General features: G+C 44.8%; 1 protein-coding gene across 1 annotated transcript in view; it reads right to left on the bottom strand.

The window, feature by feature from the left end:
• Window positions 1-1,534: 1,534 nt before the first annotated feature.
• The window catches only part of SH2D1A (SH2 domain containing 1A), a 15,208-nt gene continuing 1,112 nt past the window's right edge, over window positions 1,535-15,630 (bottom strand). The window contains exons 2-4 of the mRNA XM_010145447.1: window positions 4,382-4,445; window positions 1,928-2,063; window positions 1,535-1,575 (exon numbers count right to left, since the gene is read on the bottom strand). Coding sequence (XP_010143749.1) covers window positions 1,535-1,575; window positions 1,928-2,063; window positions 4,382-4,445 — 241 coding nt within the window. The remainder of the gene's footprint in view (window positions 1,576-1,927; window positions 2,064-4,381; window positions 4,446-15,630) is intronic.

The following is a 15,630-nucleotide window of genomic DNA, read 5'->3' as shown; positions in this document are numbered from 1 at the left end:
CCTCTCACTGTGCCAGCGAGCCACGGCTGGCCGCGGCTGGGGGGAGTTGGTCAGTTTTCTTCTCCTGAGCCTGTAGCCTGGTATTTCTGGGGAAACAAAACCCCACACCTTCTTTCTTAGAAAAAGTGTCTGGCCTTCCAAGCTGTGCAGGTGAGAAGTACAGGCATGAAACACCAAACGAGAGCAACCCAAAGGTGCCTATATAATGTTTAAGAAGATTTGGGAGTGAGGTTAAAGTTTGGGGGTTTTTTTAGTCCATTTGCAATCTCTGTTGGTTTTGTGCTTTGGAAGGGAGTGCGAGAGAAACACGTTCTTTTGCTAGTCAGGACCATTTGTGTGGTTGAAGAGTGACTAATGGTGTCACAAACCTACCAGCCAGACCAGATGCATTCCCCTCTCAGACCGAGCACATACAAAGAAGGCTGAGCCAGGGCTGGAGTTCGTCTCAAAGCTCAGATGAGCTCACGCTCGCCTGCCTGGCAGAAACCCATGCAGAGAGAGCCTGGACCATGTCTACCACCCTTCGACTGCAATGCAGACACAGTTCTAGCTCCTGAAACAAGAGGGCTGTAGGACAGTGAGCCTGTTCAAAACTGTTTCCACTGTCTGCCAGTTCAGGCAGGACAGTGTCACCATGCTTGTTAAACCCCGAGTGTCTAAGGCACATTCTCCAAGTTCTCCGGTATCTACGTGCTAACCCCACACAAGTCCTGCAGATTTGAACCTCTCCTCCGGGAGCCCAGCAGCAGCGTGGAAACACACACGGATAAAGAAGAGCAGAGAAACATCACGCACAAATAATTTACTTCTTAAAATTGTATGCAGGGGTGGCTTGTTTTACATACAGAGACTATAAAGGCAAAGACCGTTGTCATTCACGTGCACTTCAAACGCACTGGTTGCTTTTGGTTACTCAGGGCATTGCTTAAGCTTTCAATCATTTGTGCAAACTACAGGATTTGTACACGCGGGGAGCGGTGGCCAGTTCTGCTGAGTTACAGGGCAGAGCACCTGGTGTGGTGGAAACCAGGTAGCGGAGATCCTCAGGGTGCCGCTTCTGGAACATCGTATGGACACGGAGACACAGCCCACCCAAGGCAAGGACACTTTAATGTAAGCAGTTTTGTTAAGGCTGTAAAAGGGGACATGCCCAGTTCTGTATGAATGCCAACCAGGACAAAGCAGAGCAGAGTTTGAAGTTAAGTAACGTAAAATTAATAACTACTTATTAATTATGAACTAATCTTGAAGTAAAAAATATTTTGTATTTGAGAGTACTAAGAGAAAAAAAACACATTATTTAGTAATTGATACTTTACCTTCTCTTACCAAAAAAAAAAAAAATCTAAATTCAAAACATTCTGAAACTTAGACCTAAATTTTGAGCCAGAGAGTCTATTAAATACACATTTCTGCAAATGTTACAAGAAAACTCATGGAGTTGTATTAACTATCATATAAATTGTTCTGTTCTAGAGCATGGACTAGAGGAGACACTGGATGATATGGTCACGTCATACTTGGGGAAACATCTTCAAGACGGATGCAGGTAGAAGTCATGGCCTTCTTTTCTCCCTATGAAAAATAATCACAAAGATATGAGAGGATGTACACAGCAAGAACATGGACAGCTCAGAAGGTTTGTACCTACGAGTGTGAGGGCACTGGGGAGGGCAGGTAGCCACTGCTGATAGAGCACTCAAGAATACGTATTCAAAATCCATTTTCTCATCAGGTTGACAGGCATATCCCTAACTGGCACCTGAGTGCCAGTGTTTCGATCACTCAGCAGCAAAGTTGGCATTTGGCAATGCCACCCTGCAGGCTAGTTCAGCTCAAAGATGCAAGGAAGTCTAAGCCCTCTGTCACCCCCGCCACGGAGGGCTCTGCTCAGCCACAGCCAAGGCTGCCCCCGCCCCATAAGTACCTGGCAGGTAGTTGGCTTTTGCGTGGTTGATGACTGGGTGCTGCAGAGGCGTTATGATGCCCTGATCAGGTTTCTGGAAGGCTGAAATGAGGTTGTGCATTTTCCGAAATAGCCTCCGGTGGACCCCGGGCGCTGTCTGCAAAGCCAAAGGGTGAGGTGAGAGGGGATGCGGGGTGCCAGACTCGGGGGACCGGCAAAGAAGCCTTGTCCTCCACACATACACACACACCCCCAGGAAAGGAGCCAGCCCTTCACTTGGTCACCCTGATCTGCCAACTTAAAATGAATCAACGAAGCGTACTGCTCTCCTCCTTCCCCTGGGACACCACAGCCTCCCTGCACTGAGAGCAGTTCCCAGCAGTGTGGAGACGTGAGGCTGGAAGAGGGACGATTTCTTAATCACTACAGGAGAAACCCACAGCCTGCCACGTTTATATTAGGCAAATTCCCCACTGACCCTGATTTATTGTATCCGGTGGTTTAACCTCCAGCCTGATAATATTGGTAAGATACTTGCAGCCTGGAAATACCAGTAAGACAATCTGGAGAGCCACCTGGCGCTTACTGGGAAGGGGGTGTCCTTGCACCACTAAATCCAGGCATGGACACCACCTCTTTGCAAACCTTTCTCTGAGCATTCAGTGCTGGCTTCTGGGTTCTTTGAGTATTCCTGCCCATTAATTCTCGTACAAAGGCAGAAGCAAAACGTTACCTGTTTATTACAAGTGGGAGTTTCTCTATCTTTCTATGTTAGTGTCTTTTCAAACACTGTGAAATGAAACTGTCTGCTTTTAATCAAAAAAAACAGAGTTTCTGTTAAACCCTTCAGCGCATTCTTGTAACAACTCCTCCCCAACAAACCCACGGGAGGACGAGTATAGGTGCTGCCAGGATCGTCCCGCCAAGGGACAGAGCTCTCACCAGTGGCTGTGGGTTAAATCCTGCCTTGCTTCGCACTGGTTGGGATTTCACCAGCACTGTTTAACTTTCCCTGCCTCCTCCTTGAAAGATCTGAGCTTGGTCAGAGACTAACCAGCCACAAGGAAGGAAGGAAGCAGAGACAGGAAAGCACCACCTGCAGCTGCAGCCTGTTCTTGCCTTGGAGACACATTTCTTGGCGATAAGTTGGATTTAGGCTGCTGTTTCTAAGTGCTGAGGCCAGCATGGTCTTAACAGCACTTACTTAAAGGTTTCTGTTTGCTTAGAGGAAGGGTTGGTGTCATGGGTCTGTAACTTTCCCTGCTGAGGATGCTTTAAGAGTCCTGGGCCTTCAGGACACCTGCGCTGTGAATCACAGATAAGGTTTGCCTAATTTACAGCGAGGGAAAGCCCAAGCCATAGAAGGTCGGTGGAAGTCATGGGGAAGGAGTTGTGGCAAGCCACAGAAAAAAAAAAAAAACAACAGAAAAACCTCACTGCAGACACTGACTTTAGCTGGAGCTGAAGAAGGCTGAAGCCTCGCTCCACAGCTGGAGGTCCCTGGGGGTCCCAGCATGCTTCCTGAGACACCAGTGCTCACCCTGGCACACTGGGAGCACCACCACCCCCACCCCATCCCAAAAACCCTCCTGCGGGGCACTGCAAATCTACTGGGTGCTCTTGGTGCCTCAAAGGAACAAATGAGGAAATGCTTCCTGGGCACCATTCCCACGGGTGACACGGATATTTACTCACTCCACAGTAATGTGGAGTAGATAATGATGTGGAGACTTTTACTCCCTGATCTGCTTCTGCGTAACCCCAGGAATCAGTCTTGTCTTCCAGAGCACTGTAACCACTTCCATTATAATAATGCCCAAGGAATTATGCCTGTCTAGAAATTATTTAATGTTGGTAATCAGTGTTCATTAATGTGCAAACAGAAAGCTAATTATGAATTCATACACAGAGTGCATCCAATGAGCAAGACTTTCATGAAAGAAGCACAGCTTAACATCCCGATTCCATCAGCCCAGATAGTTGTCTGCCTTGCAAATGGCGTTATTCTACTCTTGAATTACCAGTTTCTTATCAGATGGGTGAAAATACATTTCACTTGTATCAAGTTTTGGCTAACCTACGTATGCTTTGCACCAATGATGGATTAATTAATTAATTTAGATGATTGAAAATCATTTCCTCAAATATTCTGACATTAATGGTATGTGGGGCAGAAGGGAACTGATTGTGCTTGACAAATTATAAAAACAGAATATTTTTGCCATTTAAAATGATGCTAAATAATGCACTATTGCATTATGCAAGAGCTGAAATGTAACGGGGAATTAATTTATGAGTTCAAGACTGCCAGAAGTGGCACAAAGACATCTTGATGATGGGCACACTCAAGATCGATTACCTTCGATGAAACTCAGACTATGCAAAAACATGAATAATCTGAATATATTTCATTAAATCAATACAAACATCAAACAGGATGCAGGAATTTCCAGAACAGGAAGGAGAAGTACACACCTCAGCACTCCAGGATCCGCTCTCCGTCTTGGACACTCTGTAGGTATAAACATAACCCTGATGCCTGTGGAAAATAAATCAACAGGGATTTATTACTCATTTCTACTGTCAGGTTTCACAAGAGGTGCACTCCGTTACGCGGGAGCCAGTTCACCTGCTAACCTTTCCTCAAAAATAAATTCACCCACGGAGCCTCTAGGTAGATAAAAAACCTGAGACACAGGCCAGGAGCAGCGTTCAACCTCCTGGGTTCTTTTTGGACGAGGGGGACCGGTCTGGCTCAGATCTAGTTTAGCAGCACTCAGTTATTCTAGGTTATGTGACATTGCTTTCATTCCTGCCTCGGCTTCTTTTATTTGTTTTTCTCAGTGACCTCCTTTCATTGACACACAGCAGACGTACTAGAAAAAAAGAAGGTGTACTATTGGCAGATAGCATTACTGGGTTGTGATTGATTTAAACGCAGATGTTCCCGGAAGCAACAGCATGACTGTAATTCATTTGGAAGGCTAGACCCGCAAGAGCGAGGTAAATTACCGTTTGCCTTGTCCATACATTCCTGATTCTCAACTACTGATAAAGGAGGCTTGTAAGAGTGTGGAATCTTCCTTCTTTTTATAATCTGAGTCTTTTGAGAATAAGGGGTCCTATGCTAATGAGTCATACTCGTGCCCAGAGTCAGTCTTGATTCTCTTACAAACCCAGCACAGCGAATGATTTACATGGTGGATTATTATACCGATATTCAAAAATTTAACTCAGAAGCAGAGACAATTGGTAGCAGTTTCATGGGTGCAATGTTGGTTCAGATGGTATCAGATAATTAAGATTGTTTGTCACACTACACAGATTTACACAAATCCACAGTGGGATTTTAGGGACCATTCCTTATTTCAGCATCAATTCTTATTCCTAAGAAAGCAGGAAAATACTGTATTTCTTTCCAATTATACATGGTATTACAGTAGTTACTACAAAACTGCAGAAACCATCATCGACAGAGATACCATGTGATTGCAATTACTTATGCTCCGTGTCATGGTTCCTGGATAAGTTCTTGTTGAAAACTCATTACAGCAACCTTTGGAAGCAGTGTCTGACTTAATTTGCCCAAGCAGGAAGCTGTTAACAACTGTTACACTGCTACAACCCCACGAAGTGGGAACAAAAATGCCTGCTGTGATTTGTGAGCTCTTCCCCCACCGCTCAACTCCCACTGTCATTAAACAGGGAGGTGGAAGACAAAAAGCCGTTCCCTGCCGTCGGAGCAGCAGCAGCGACAAACTCCTGAGCTGCAGCTGGGACACCACCCTCCTCCTCGTGCGTGGGAATACGCCTGATGCAGCCCCACGGTCCCACCACGGCTCCATCCTCCTCTTTGTGTTAACCAAGGCAGAGACATGACTTTCCACCTGGCACCAGATGGACATGAAAAGTGGCTGCCCGTGCTCACGTCATGGAAACCCAAGGAGGAAACCGGCTGCTGCTGCCAGACTTCTTCCCCAGCAAGCTCAACTGCTGCGGTCCCTCAGGGAGTTGGACAGGCACGGAAAGTGCCCTTGGGAAGAGGCATGAGCAACCTGCTGTGGCTGCAGGAGGAGGGAAGGATGTCGAATGACAACACCGTTCTCCTGTCCGTGCCATGGTACCATGGTCACTGGCGTTTGGGGCCACAGCCCAAGCCCAGCTGCTTACACACACCCCTCTAAGCGACTAGATATGTTCATACTCAGGGAATTCAGTGTCATCCCTTAGGGCCCTTAGACAATCTCATGCCATCTCATCCTTTCTTCAAACCCCTGAGAGCTGTGCCTGTACTGTCAGCGTTTCATGAGTAGCTGATGTTCACATCCACCCTTTCTTTTTAGAAATCACTAAGGGCTTTCCTGCATCTACGTATGCAGCATGTGAACCGTTACTGAAACCAGGACTTTGCAGGACAGAGTGTACCAGGAAACACCAGAGGAGCCCTGGCATTTTGTACCCTCTCTTTGAAGCGGGTATTTGACCATCTCCACAGTGATACCTTTTCAAGCCTCAAAACCAACAGAATCAGGATGTAAAAAATCTAGAGCTCTTGCCTCCTGTTTTTAGTAACACCCCTGCATATTACTCGTGCTTGCTCTTGCCTGTCCCAAAGCATTCTGACTGCTTCAGTCGCTTTAAAATCTGGTGTTTCCACAAATGGCTCAGTTGTCTGGAAAGCTGCCATCTGTTGTTTCTTTCATCATTTTCTCTACCTAAGAGATGGTATGACTTAAAGTGGTTGAGGAGCTGTGGGTGCTGCCCTCACTTTGAAGTGTCTGATAGCTTTCAGCACTCTGCCAGAAGGGTTTACTAAGCTGGACAAATTGAAAAATAGAGGTCAGCTAAAGTAATATTCAGGGCCAAAGTGGGGTGAGCTATAAGATAGACAAGTATTCTGGATCTTTCAAAAAACTCCACTGTAAAATAAACCTGAGAAAGCACAAAGGGTCGCTCAGATTAAAAGCCCACAAGGCAGGGGAGAGCCCACAAGAGACAGGAGCAAGAATTTGGGAACATGGACAGAGAATGGGAGGAGTATGACATTGCTAACGCAGCCTTGTGAGGTACAAGTGAAAGCTCTCCGCTCAGAAAAAGTACATTTTTTTCCCAGAGGGGTTAAAACTGAAAGGCCTGAAAGAGTTCATTGCGCTTAAGCTGAAAACCACGGTATTATCTGCCCTTGGCTCCGAAGCCATCAGGAAACGCAGCCACTGTGTAGACGGGAGATGGCCTAGGACCACCACGCCTGCGTCGTCAAAGGAAATGCACGAAGGAAGGAAGGAGGATGCATTTCATTAAGAAGGTGAACAACTAGATCTTCCCATCTACCTACTGTCCATCGGGATCTGTGTTTCCACAAAACGAATATCAGCTCTTCTGAAAAGTACTCTCCCAACAAATACGATCTTATCAAAGCTTTCTGTTAAGCAGCAGGAACTTCCTTCATTACCACTTCAAAGTGCTTTTTACCTTCCATGTGCGAGTGACATGAGTTTGATGAGCAAAGTTCTCTTTACTCCTACATGGTCACAGTGCCTCTTGAGAAAGCTTTTTATGATTTAAACTACCTGGCTGAGATCAGTGAGGACTGAAGGAAGATCAAGGTGTTTTTTCTTAAAGAAAGAAACAATTAAATACAGGAATTAAAGTCGAGATTGTACAGAACATTACCTTCCAAAGAGCAAAACACATAACACCAGGCAAAAGCAGGTGGAACAGTGCATTTACTGGAGCTTAGGTTTCAGGAGATGAGAAATTCCCCAGCCACCGCAAGGGGACAGCTCAGTTTTCCACATTTTACTCAATTCATGGCAGAAAAAAAGCTCGTACTGTGACGCAGCATTCCTATACGTGGTGCTGCCACATAGCTAAAGCCAAAACCCAAAGACCATGTGGCCTGGGCATGGAACTAGTCACTTGGGGCTTGTCACATAGTTTATGCTTTGAAGCTACTGCCTGGTGTGATGCAGGCCAAGTCCACCACTCAGTGACCCAAACTCCCCTCTCGGCTGGGCAAAATCATCACGACACGGACATGTGTCACTAAGAGAAGAGTTTCAGAGAGCATTACAGTGACACTGGTGTACCAGCATATCTCGGAAGAGGACCAGCGCTTGACACCCAGGCAAGGACCCAACAAAGGGCTCCACATGCCATCATCTGGCCTGAGGACAGCCACAAACTTCACTCACAACTGCAAAGATCCTCTTTCGTACCAGTGAAACTCAAGGGACTGGAGCAATCATGTATTAACAGCTTGATTAATGAGGCCCTATAAATTTTTGACCAAAGGCAAAAAATGCCAAAATGCTGATGAGGCAAAGCAGAAAACAGCCATTGCTGTAAGGAAAATACTGGATAGCACTTTCGGAAGAGTGGTTTGGTCACCACTGATGGTGATTTTGTGTTGTCTCATTTAATTTTTCATCTCCATAACAAAGGACGTTACACCAGCTGGGAAACACCGTAGCACTGTCTCTGTCGCGCTGATCAAAGCTGGGAAAACTTTGTCGGAGGAAAATGCAGGAAAAGTTGCTATTACAAGAAACGGTCCACTTCATATTACAAGCCTTTTTCTTTATAGCTAGATAATTCCTCCCAAAGAGCTACAAAGGCATCATTCACAGATGACATACTGAGACAGCATCTGTCTACCCCTCCTCTCCACTCCTCCTTTTCCACGGCGATCAGACTCGTTAAAGCCACGTTTACTTTAACAGGTGAATAATTACAATCTTCCGCACCATTGAAATAGCCAGAGGATATTAGCCACATGCTGCAGATTAAAATTAACCATGACATTTCAGCTGCCTGGTGTATTTTTAAATAATTTCCAAACCTTTTGTATCTCAGTTGGGAAATTTTATTGAGTGAACTTGTATTCATTTCTGTGTCCAAAATGAGGGTCTAAAATGTAAAGGGATCAATCAGCTCTTCTTACCTGGTATATTTGCATCCTGACCTTGCACTGGAGTTTCACTTTCCGATATTGCGGAAGAACCAGGCTGTGGTGCGGGCTACAAACAGTGTCCTGAGCATTATGTACTGCCAGTACTCAGTTTCTTGTAACTTCACCACATTTCAGCCTTTCAGACTGAAATTTTGTGTCTTACATGTTTGCCTCAACCTCATTTAGGGATGGAGAATGCAGAAGTGCCAGAAAAGGGGATACATTAGGCAAAACAATGATTTTCCCAGGTTTAAAAAAATAATCTTCCAATCATTGGGGGGTTTGCCCCATTTTTAGAGTAAGAGGTAAAATTTGTTTGAAGGGAGACATATGTCTTGCAGTCTCCGAGCGAAAGCAGTGGTGGCTGTCTAGGCGGCACGAGAGGCTCTGTCTAAAGGTTGCTAGTGGTTGTAGCTGCACCATACCTGGGTTGGCCATACCGTGGGCACTCAGCAAAGCAGCGTCCACCATCTCAAGCCACGAGTGTATGTATGTTGCCTGGCCTGGATTTGCAGGGAAAACCCCAGAGACTGAGCATCTTGGAAAAGAAGATTGGGACTGAGTGAGGTGGACGTGGAAGGAAAAAAAGGAGACCCGTGTCTATGCAAGATAGGCAAGGAAATAGCAATTATAACTGAACAGCTGTGAGCAAGACTGAGTAAGGAAGGAAGGGGATATATGGAGGTGAAGTATGAGGGTGCTTGAATTGGGAGCAGCACAAAATGCTGGAGGGGTGAAAAAGCCAGGAATAGAAGCTGGGTTTGGAAGCAGAAGATGTATGAAACAAGGGAACAGCCCTCAGCAACGCAAGCAAAATCAGCAGGTTGTGCAGAATAACACCGGGTAGTCCCCAAATCCATTCCCACACCTGTCGCAGCAGGAACCCAAAGCTAAAGGGAATTGCAGACCTGAGCCTCTTGTGTCACAGTTCCTCTCATGTGAAACAGACTCGACAAACTGTTCATCTCACAAGCTGAATAAGGCTTAGAAACCCCTTTCTACTAAGGAGTTGCTACTAGTAATGCTATGGAGATAAGTACTACTAAAGCTGTGGAGATGAGTACTGCCGGAGAGCTCATGGGCGACTCAGCGCTTTGAGTGTCGGTCATCAGCGGCACGCAGCATATTTTGAACACGAGAGGTCAGGTTGCAGTCGCTTCTGCCTTATCCAGGGGTGTCTGGTGCATGTGGCAGATCAGTTCCTGAATGTCTGGCCAGAGGACAAACCTCAGGCAGCATCCCAGTGGGAAACCCTGGACCGGGAACGTGGGCACCGCAGTGGCTGCAGAGGTGGGGGATGGCTACCAACAAAGCCAAAACTCGTGAGGTCAGGGGAATCTACAACAGTGCCTGGAGCCTGCACAACCCGCCTGTGTGCTCATCAAAGTCTCCCCTGCTCCGAGCACCCCTGAGCTTCACGGTCTTCCCCATGTGACAGAAAAGACAGCTGCCACAATGATGAAATGGTCAATCCAGCCGTACACCTAAACTTCTGAATCTTTTTCTTTCATTTTCCTTTTTGATATTTATATTTATGCTTGGCTTATTAATCATGGAAAGGCCAAAAGTCTTGTTATTTAATGTAGGAGAAGAAAACCTTATTTACACTAACGGCTCCGCTCTCTGCCCTGGAATTTGCATTTTCTGGTTGACAAGCATCTTTGTTCCTGCCTTATTTAGGTCTCAGACATGCAATCAAGGTACAGAAACGTAGCAATTGCCACCCATGAGCTAAGCCAAGCTGAAGAAACAGCATTCACATTGAGATGATGTGCGAGACACAAGCTCTAGGTCAGCAAGAGTGAATAAAGCAGTTTAAATCGGTGTTTACAACATCTGAGAAGCCCAGCAGGGTTAGTGCAGCTTAGCTCACAGCAGCACTCGATACGCACCCGCTTGAGTTTACACTTCTGTCACTGATTCCCCTACCAACACTTCTTGTGGGAAAAATTTACCCATGATACTGAGCCAGTAACCAGTATCAGCTCTGCCGTAATGCTGGAGCACTATAAAGCCAAAGCATTAACTTGATTTTATCTTCCAAAATTAACAGACACTTGAAATAGCAGGTCAAGTCTTGTTAAGAGTCTCTGGATTTATGCACAGATTCCTGTGAACACTCCTGACCATCGGTAGAAATGCTGCTGATTTACCTAAAGAGCGAGTGTGTAGCTTTTCTGAGCAGCGTTTCTGCTGGCCTGGGACAAGCTGATGCCAGGCAAAAGCAATGCCTCAGAGAGGAATTTCTTCAAATTCGGAAATAAAGTGAGGATTTATTCAAATCTGAGATGCTAAATAGAAGGAAATTACTTTATGGTGAGCCAGTAACTAAGCTTCATGAATTACTATGTCCTCCAGAATAGTACCTCACACAGGCAAAAACTCCTGAGACAGGGTTATCTGGTGAGATTTCTTCAACCACATTAGGCAAAACTCACAAGAACTGCAATAGATAAAACACTTCAGTAGCCCTGTAAATGTCACCGTTTCCTATTTCTATCAAAAATCTCTCAGTTTGTTTGGGAGTGATCCAGTGTAGCTCATTTTCAGGTTTCTCAGAGCAAGGTAGGCATGGTCTGACCGTAAAATCTCTGAACCTGAAATCACTGCTGCAACAAAATCCTCAAAATTCAAGCCTACAAAACGAGGGCAGGTCTAATCTAGGTTCTGTTATCTAACGGTTGTACTCACTCTGTCACTTACAGGTTGGTTGGTGCCGCAGTTACCCACCACGCAGCCTGCCTACCTGTCTAAAACCTTTCCAAGAAAAGCCGTTGGAATATCTGAATCCACTCACCAAGTTATCCTCAGCAAAGACAAAGCTCCCTCTGACTAGCAGGGAGCTGAAATACCTCAGCAGAATTCACTGTTGTGCTGTAGGAGACAAAGCTGAACACAGTGTGTGGTATTTAGAATAGTAGCCTAGAACAGATTGGATTATTATGTGTGGTGTTATAACAAATGCAATTATTCTGCCATTTCCATCAAAAACATCACGTGGGAAACAAAAGGGATGCTCCGCCGAAGCTGGCTTGTGATGCCGTGACCCTTCACGTTGTACCACCGATACCTCTGCCGCATCACAGTTTCAGCACGGCGCCTGAACTTGTGCACCGTGGTTATGGTGGCAGAAAAAACGGCACACGTAAAATCTGATAGGACTGCAGCCTCTCCCTGCTGCCATCACTGCTGCTTCGAGAGCTCTGAACAGCTTTCTATTCCAGCTCTTGATCACTCTCACAAACTGAATGCAGCACAGGACATGAATGGCTGGTTTCAAACAAATGCTCTGAACACACTGGTTGACAAGTTTGTCATGTTTAGCGCACTTAAAGGTCTGAAGCAACGACTAACATTCCGAGTATTTTCAAGTATATGAATTTTAAGCCCCAAACTGCAAATGCTTTATCTTTGCCAAGTCAGGCGTGAGCTGCTTGTTTCTGCATGCGTGCTCATACATCTGCAAAGGAGCTCTTGGCGCTCTCAGGCATTTTATTTATGCATTTTTCAGGTGCAGTTTAAGAGGCTGCTTCTCAACCTAGGCACTGTTACTGTGGCCCCTGTCCCCCCTTGGCTTCATTAGGAGCGGTGTGCACGGAGGATTTCTGAGGGTGCTAAAACCAAGTCGAGGTATTGAGCAAAGAGGAAACCAGACCAGTAAAGAAAGCTCCCTGGAACAATCAGGTTGGATACTAAAGCCCTGGTGTACTGTCTGTAGTGCCTAACAGGTTTACAGGTAAAACGTGTACGTTTTTTAAAGCATGTGCATTTTTTCTAGCCCAGAGTTCAGAAACAGCAAAAATCTTCTTACTTTTCAATGCACCCTATAAAGTTCCCAGGAAAAGATTGTGCTCTTCCATTGACACGTTCAAACAATGATGAACAACATCCTTAAAGTATAGATTATCAATTTAATAGTGGCATGCACACGATGAAGATCTGGTATTGAAAAACTTTGCCAAACCCTGCAGGCAGCACCTCTGTTTGAAAGAGCCCCAGGGGACATTGCTGCAAATCAAAACCTCTCTGCTTTTTCCATGCATAGTTTAATTGTGGTCTTGAAATATTTATGAAAGTGGGTTCGCTGTGCTTTGCCACAGCCACACCAAAAACTATTCTCGCTTTGAAAGCTCGCAGGCATGGCATGTGCACACCGAGACTTCGGCAAGAGCGTTCGAGGAAGATAAAGCAATACCTCAGGAGAAACGAAGAGAGAAAGCAGTCTTCTAGCCAAACGCTCCAACCACAGGAGCCTGCCTGCCGCAGTCACCCCGCTCTGTAGGTCAGGTTTTATGCTACTACCTGTCTCTTTTATGCTTGCCCTGTAAAATCAGTGTCAGTCACAAGGGATTCATGAAGTCTTTGACTCTTCTCCTTTTTAAAGGTCAGGGCTCCACTTTTTAATTGGAAAAGCAAAAGGCAAATGAGCTTGACCGTGAACACTACTGCCCTTATTACGAGCCTCAAGAAGCTCAGACTGCGGAATTCTGTCAGGGCTTTTTGGGGGTGCACAGGGGGGAGGGTGTGGTGGAGATGGCATTACAAATTTGTGCAGGTTCTTGGAAAAAAGAGCCTAAGCAATACAGAGGCAATCGCAGGGCTTACCGAGTAGCATGCCTGGGGCTGGAGAGCGGAGCGGCCACCTGTGTGAGTTCAAGCTGGTGACAGTGTTGTCACCCAAACATTTGTTCAATGACTCTTTTTTAATGAATGTTTCTTCTCTTTTCATCATTCCTGTGCCTGTTAATTTTGACAACTCCCTTCTTGCCCCAAAGTAAAAAAAAAAAAAAAAAAAGAATGCTAAGAAGGCTTGGAGCTGGGGGGAAGGTGGGAATTGTTTTGTTTTACTTCTCCAGAGAAGCACAGGGAGGGGGTAAAGAAAACCAACAGAACAGAACTATTTTTCTCCTTTTCTAAGAACAATAGAAACATCGCTGGCAGTATGAAACAGTTTTACTTCTATTAGGAATTGTCCTTGGAAAGATGGGAAATCCTTTGTTTAGCTCTGATACTTTCTGCAGTGTATCTCATGGCCGCCCAGCTTTGTTTCTCGTATCAAAGATCTCTGCAGTACTTCCAGTAAACACGTTTTTTGTCTAATCTTGATGTACCTAGGTATTCCTAGAGTGATCTTTAGCACGGATTCTGAACCAAAATATAAATGTCTGAATAACTTTGTTATTCCTAATAAATTCCATTATTTATTTAGAAGAAAGTTCAGAAAAGCAGCAAACTACTTACTATTTTATTTTCTTTATCTTGAACAGTGAATACAGCAACTGCATGTTTCCCTCGGCTTTCACCAAAGTTCTCATGCACATACACACTTGCCCCCTCTTTCGTCGCTGTTCAGACTGGAACTTGGGCGTGGGGGATTGGGTTATGTCATATATTGGTTTACTTTGCCAAAGCCAGGCTTAGCATCCTCCACTGAACGCACACCTCCATGGCTTCCCTACTTGCTCCCCAAATCTCTCCACTAAAGTGCTCTGCTTTGGTAAAATTTTGCCCGTCAAAGCACTTCTGTAGTTTATGGCCCACATTTTTTAAGCTGCTGTTGTTATCTTCAGTGTGAGACTATTTCCTGGTAGCTTTATGATAACTGTCTCCAAAGTTATTGTATGATATGCTCTTGACTGTATCTGCTATTTCTTACATAATGCTCTGAATTGAAATGTTATTGGAGCCAAGGCTGAGCACTAGCATTTTTCAACCACCTTTCTGTCTATATCATGTCATACTTATCATAATATTTTTCATTTAATTTTTGTTTATCTGGATTTATCCAAGATGCTTTTAAAAATTTCCCTTGTAAAAAAATTTATGGAGGATCTCTCTTCTCTAAGAAGCCTGTACAGCATTCACCGGTAATATTTCTTGCTTTTATCCCTCTGCTTATCATATATGTGTTTGAATGCAACATAACATGGAGAGATGAATGGTCCGTAATTTCCATAAACCATTAGGTAGGGTTCTATTTCTTACTAAAGTCTCCCTTTCTCTTCCTCCAAAGATTGCACAGCTTCATAGTTAACAATCCTTTCTGTTTTTCCTACTTTCATTGTATATATTTTATTTCATTCGTGAAATTTCTTCCATAGGATATAAATTACCACTACTACAGCAAAACCCCCATCTCACTGTGTGCAGATGAAAGACCTTGTAACATACCTCCAGCCTGATTTAGACTAACAGTGGACTAATTTTAGGATTCTCTATTTTATTCACCATTGTAACATTGTGCCTGACCCTTTCTCTAATGCCTTAGTGTTTCCCCTGCACTGAATGACCTCTGAGTGTTAAAGAGATATATCACTTACGCCTTTATTGCCTATTCCCATCACAGAAATCACAGCACTCCTTCCCTCTTGCTATGTCTATTCCATTTTCATTTAGCTCTTATTTCCCAGTTTCCAGCGAGCTGGCAAGGTATTTGTTAGCGGTAGTGCCTATATTGGTTCACCAGATTTCATGAGAGAAGAAAACATTCGTCTCCTGACACAAAGATCTTCTCAGAAAAGAAGGTTGTGTGTTTCTGGATTGCCTATAACCTTCTTAAGTGCCTCCATTTACTGGTCTGTAACCGGGGACTAATAAAGCTCACCCAGGGCTTAATTACGTATGGTTGGAAACGTATTCAAGACATTTAGGGAAAACCTGACTTAGAACTCTACTTCCTCTTCTGTTTTTTTGCCAGGTACCCAAGTGCCCTCTGTTAGCTAATTTCTTGATGGCCCTACAATGGTTCTCTCTTGTATTCCTTCTCCTGCTG

The sequence above is a fragment of the Buceros rhinoceros genome, unplaced genomic scaffold, assembly GCF_000710305.1.
Source record: "Buceros rhinoceros silvestris isolate BGI_N320 unplaced genomic scaffold, ASM71030v1 scaffold20031, whole genome shotgun sequence".
NCBI classification, from domain to species: Eukaryota; Metazoa; Chordata; class Aves; order Bucerotiformes; family Bucerotidae; genus Buceros; species Buceros rhinoceros.
Note: the sequence above shows the minus strand (reverse complement) of the source record. Positions and strands in the feature narration are given on the sequence as shown.